This window comes from Myotis brandtii, unplaced genomic scaffold (genome assembly GCF_000412655.1).
Source record: "Myotis brandtii unplaced genomic scaffold, ASM41265v1 scaffold1289, whole genome shotgun sequence".
NCBI classification, from domain to species: Eukaryota; Metazoa; Chordata; class Mammalia; order Chiroptera; family Vespertilionidae; genus Myotis; species Myotis brandtii.
Window position 1 is genome coordinate 270,827 of NW_005354543.1, and position 5,415 is coordinate 276,241.

Below are 5,415 nucleotides of genomic sequence, written 5' to 3' on the forward strand. Positions count from 1 at the left end.
ATTAAAATGCCAAGGGTTAAAGACAAAGAGAGAATATTAAAAGCAGCAAGAGAAAAACAGTTAGTTACCTACAAGGGAGCATCCATACAACTGTCAGCTGATTTCTCAACAGAAACTATGCAGGCCAGAAGGGAGTGGCAAGAAATATTCAAAGTGATTAATTGCTATAACCTACAACCAAGATTACTCTACTCACCAAAGCTATCATGTAGAATTGAAGGTCAGATAAAGAGCTTCACAGACAAGAAAAAGCTAAAGTAGTTCATCACCACCAAAGCAGGATTATATGAAATGCTGAAGGGTACTCTTTAAGAAGAGGAAGAAGAAGTAGAAAAAGGTAAAGATAAAAATTATGAACAACAAAGCGACAACAATACATATCTATCAACAAGTGAATCTAAAAATTAAGTCAATAAAAAAAATCTGATGAACAGAACTGGTGAATATAATAGAAGCAGGGGCATAGAAAGGGAGTGGACTGACAATTATCGGGGGGAAGGGGGTGTGAGAGGTGTGGGAAGAGATTGGACAAAAATCTTACACCTATGGATGAGGACAGTGGCGGGGGGGAAGGGCATGGGGGGGGGTGGGAACCAGGTGGAGGGGAGCTATCAGGGAAAAAAAGAGGAACATCTGTAATAATCTGAACAATAAAGATTTATTAATTTAAAAAAATAGAAGACATGGTAGAATATTTGAATATTCTAGAAAATTATTCCCTAAAATACTGTTTTCTGACTGAACCTTAATTAGTCAAGACAACAAGTAAAATTTTCAAACACTGAGTTCCTCATTCACATACATAACAAAGCCATTCTTTTCTAAACCAGAAAATGCCCATTTGTTTCCTAAGAGCATGAATCAGAAAGTCTATCCTAGAAAGCAGAAGCCTCCTAGAGATGTTAAAATAATAAAGGAAACAAAACCCTGAGAGTGGAAGAGGAACTCAGGAAGGAAGTCATCCTCACCCAGGGAGACCAGGTTGCTGTAGTTCTCCAACATCACATCCAGGTACAATATCCGCTGAGCTGGGTCCAGGCATTCCCACTCCTCCTGAGAGAAATCTATGGCCACATCCCTGAAGGTCAATGGTCCCTGAAAGGAAAGACAAGTTTATCAAGCGGTCACCAGAAGAGTTCATAATGTAAGCCAACATGAAAACAGTGTTAGGAGATAAAGAAAAAAATGAAGGAAAAAAAAGAAACAAACAAAAAAGAAAACTGTGTTAGGAGAAGAGGTTTTGACCAAGGGGAATATCCTGAATCACCCAGTAAGATCACATTGCCCAGTAACATTCTCTGGTATGTTTTCGAACATTAACAAATGAGGATGACACCTGTCCCAAAATCCACGGTACAGATTTTACTTTTCAGGAAAATAAACTTTTTTTTAAAAAAATATAGTTTATTGATTTTTTTACAGAGAGGAAGGGAGAGGGATAGAGAGTTAGAAAGATCGATGAGAGAGAAACATCGATCAGCTGCCTCCTGCACACTCCCCACTGGGGATGTGCCCGCAACCAAGGTACATGCCCTTGACCAGAATCGAACCTGGGACCCTTGAGTCCGCAGGCCGATGCTCTATCCACTGAGCGAAACCGGTTAGGGCGGAAAATAAACTTTAAAATTAGGGCATCGACACGGGAATATGGGTTTCTGAGGGCTGTGTTTGCATTGTTCAGGGTCCGTGGTGTGTATTCCTCAGCTGGAGATGTCATGCTCAGTTGGAAGCATAATTACGGCCTGAAGTGTAACACAGTCAACCACGACTGCACTTTTCTAAAAATACAGATTCTGATCCAGGTTCTCAGATGGGGCCTGTGTTTCCACATGTGTAACAAGCTCACTTTTCACTTGTGATGCCAATGTTTATGGTCCATTTGTCATACTTCTGAATAAACAGAAGAGAAAACACAGGAAAAAATTCATACATAACTTTTAAGTGAAAGTGTTTGTTAATGGAATTTATAGTTTTCATGGAATAGGACACATAGGAACCACAATCCTATTTGAAATTTCACTATGAGTATTCTTAGAACAAGATTATTCTCCCTTTGATAGAATATTTTGTGAAACATATTAATTAAAGTTACTAGTAAACCTTCAATTTTATTCCAAACTCGATCTACAATTAAAAAAGAAACAAACTCAGGTCGATACCCATAAAGAAAACTCATGAATATTCACAGCAGTTTCTGTAACTGAGAAGAATAAAGACAGGTTAAGCAAGTAAGAAAATATAGCTCAAACGATGTTAACATTTTATGTAGAGACACACACTTATGAGAACTTACCTACAATTTAAAATGGATAGAAAAAAAGAATTATCATGTCAATGAAATCAAGGTCATTTTGTGATTCCATAAATTTCATGAACATCCTTGTGAATGATACCCTTTGTGTATTATAAACACAATAAGGAGATGAACTCACATGATGATAGAAAATATGTTGGACCTATTGTTTAAAAGTCGCTAATGCATTTGGAAATTTTTATGTGTCATTAGTGGAGAGCTACAATCATAGAAATTTAACTGAATTGGAGATACATTAATAATATGATTCTTGTAAACTTTCTGGAAAATATAAAAAGTGATTATGTCGAGTATGTCCATGAATGAATGTAGAATATAAAAAAAAATTTACAGCAAGAAGGCCTGATTGGTTGAAGCTCCCATGTCAAAAGACAGTGATATTTAGGAAATAAAAGTAGGGCTTTTATTTTTTAAAGTAAATAGAAGCTAAGACAAAGAGGGGGGCGTCTGGATGGTCTGTGCACATCTCTCAATAAATTCTACGATTAGGGGAGCATCTCAGCCAAGGGAATATCAGGTGAACTGGAACAATGGATATCAAGTGACTGAGACACAGGAAAAGGACATGTCATAGCAAAAATACATAAATAAGCAAGTCATTATGTGAAAATGGTCATAAATAAACATTAATGTTTGCAAGTGTCAATCGAGTGTACCTCTCATGTTCTATAAAGATTTAAATAGCAAGTCTTTCTTACTAATCTAGTGAGCAAGTCTCTTCTCTTTACTATTCTTTTCAGAACTTGCTGACCTATTCTGAGCAGTAAGATGTGCTTTTCCTTAGGCTTATTCTAGAGCTGATGCTGCAGCCACCTGAACCTAAAAGTTATATTTCCCTTCTTCACCGATACCCGAGCCTCTGGACCCATCCCGGTAGGGATGTTAGACATGGCTGCCTTCCAAGGTTGACCTGTCAGAGAAGGATGTTTTCAATAGTTGAAAGTCATCAATTAAAGGTGGGAAATCTTCTTGACCTGGTGGAACCTGCATAACATGAATGCAGAGAAGGCTCTGGGCAAAAGAAAAAACTATATACACTGCTGACCTTGATTATCACAAGAAAACCGGTAATTAAATAAGTAAAGGAAAAGAGCATGAATAGCACCAACATCAGAAGGGGCAGGTCCTAAATCCACAGATGTCAGAGGAAAAGGAAACATAGCCTGTGACCCAGGACATGTCTTTTACCTGAGAAGCAGCCATTTGGTCCTGGTCCTGATGGGGTCTGGGTTGTTGTCTCAGGCGAGGATATGTTGAGGAGTCACAGGCTGTGCCTTCAAAGACGACAGCTCAGCGTCTCAATCAGCTCACACGACATTCACAGTCAGAAGGACCCGGAAATACAGAAAAGGCCACCCCCTCCTGTCCTGGGTCACAGGAGAGAGTGAGGAACAATGAGCTCCTACTTGGAGACCACACTGAGTTTTCAAGTGTGTGTCTTCATGTGTCTCTCCTCCCAGACATCCACTAACTCCTACAGAAATGAGAGCGTGAGCTGCTGTCCTTAAGCCCCAAACTAAACAGAGCACCCCCTTACCTCCCCTGGATAAAGCCTGCTCCCCACTCTCACAAAGGCATCCTGCAATCCTCCTGCTATCCCTGTCCACACCTTCCAATTACCCGGAGGCACCTCAGCAACCAATGATGCCCCACCCAGAGTAGATGTCACACTCCATGGGGGAAATTACCCCTGATGGCATTTCTTAAAGCTCTTCAGGGAATCTGAGAATTTATCTCAGTATGTTTTTAAAAAATAAATTAAGTGTCAAACATAGAAAAAGTAAATCCATGGAAGAAACACACACACACACACCACAGGGAAAAACCTAAGGCTTCTAATATTCCTTGAAAAAGCAGCAGATTGCCCTAACCGGTTTGGCTCAGTGGATAGAGCCTGGGTCTGAAGACTGAAAGGTCCCAGGTTCAATTCAGGTCAAGGGCATGAACCTTAGTTTCAGGCACATCCCCAGTAGGAGGTGTGCAGGAGGCAGCTGATGGATGTTTCTCTCTCATCCATGTTTCCACCTCTCTCTCTCTCTCCCTCTCTGTAAAAAATCAATAAAATATATTTAAAAGAAAAAAAGAAAAAGGATCAGATGGTGACAGATTCAGGTCACCTCCCCGTTTCAATCCCAGGAAATGACAAGGAACCCATGAACAACGGACAAGTCTCTCCCCTCTGAGTAAATAAGGGCTGTAATTGGAAGCAAAATATTATAAAATTCCAAAGCCTTATACACTAGAGATTTATATTTCTCATTCAAATCTGTATAACTAAGACAATTCAGCTGTTAAATTAAATATATAAAGCCATGCTTAGGCAGCATGACTAAGTGGTTGAGACTGGACCTATCAACCAGAAGATCATGGTTAGATTCCGAGTCAGGGCATGTGGCCAGGTTGCAGGTTTGATCACTACTGTGGGGCGAGCAGGAGGCAGTTGATGAATGATTGTCTTTCCTCATTGATGTTTCTAACTCTCTTCCCCTCTCCCTGCCTCCTGGAGATGAATATATATATATATATCCTCAGTCGATATATCACAACTTAACCATCCACATCCCATCAGCTCACCTTTCACTCAGATCAGGGTTCCCTCCTCCCACTACATGTATTTCTGTCTGTGGATCTGTCTCTGTCTCCTGCTCCCTTTCTCTCCACTGTGGTCCTTTCCTGTGTCCCCTCTTTCCTGCTCTCTCTCCCCTTTTCTCTCTGTCTGTCTGTCCCTACACCTGGACTATGAAACTCCTGAAACCTCCTTCCCTTCAGGGGCTCTTTCTCCTGGTCTCTGAGGCTCCATCTCCACACACGTCTGCGTCTTCCCCTCCCCACGCCCGCGGCCCCTCTGCTGCCTGTTCCCGTCTGTCCCGCTCCCACAGCTGCTGACTCAGGGCTGCTCCCCCTGCTCCCTCATCCCTGAGTCCCCCTTTCTGTCCCTGCACTCGCTCCCCAACTCTTCTCCTCTGAACCCGTGTCTCTGTCTCAAGTGCCTCCTCCTGTGCGGCCCCCACTTCTGCTCCCCAGGACCCGCTCCCTCTCAGCCCCCCTTCCTCTCTCTGGGCTCCCCCTCCTCCCTGTGTCTCCACTTCCTTCCTCCTCAG

General features: G+C 41.8%; 1 protein-coding gene and 1 pseudogene across 1 annotated transcript in view; both read right to left on the reverse strand.

Annotated features, from left to right (window-relative positions):
• Window positions 1-5,415, reverse strand: part of LOC102252255 (zinc finger protein 420-like) — a 254,464-nt gene that overhangs the window by 36,621 nt on the left and 212,428 nt on the right. Inside the window, exon 11 of the mRNA XM_014534314.1 lies at window positions 969-1,095. Within this exon, the coding sequence (XP_014389800.1) occupies window positions 969-1,095 (127 nt within the window). The remainder of the gene's footprint in view (window positions 1-968; window positions 1,096-5,415) is intronic.
• The window catches only part of LOC102250485, a 297,308-nt pseudogene that overhangs the window by 14,835 nt on the left and 277,058 nt on the right, over window positions 1-5,415 (reverse strand).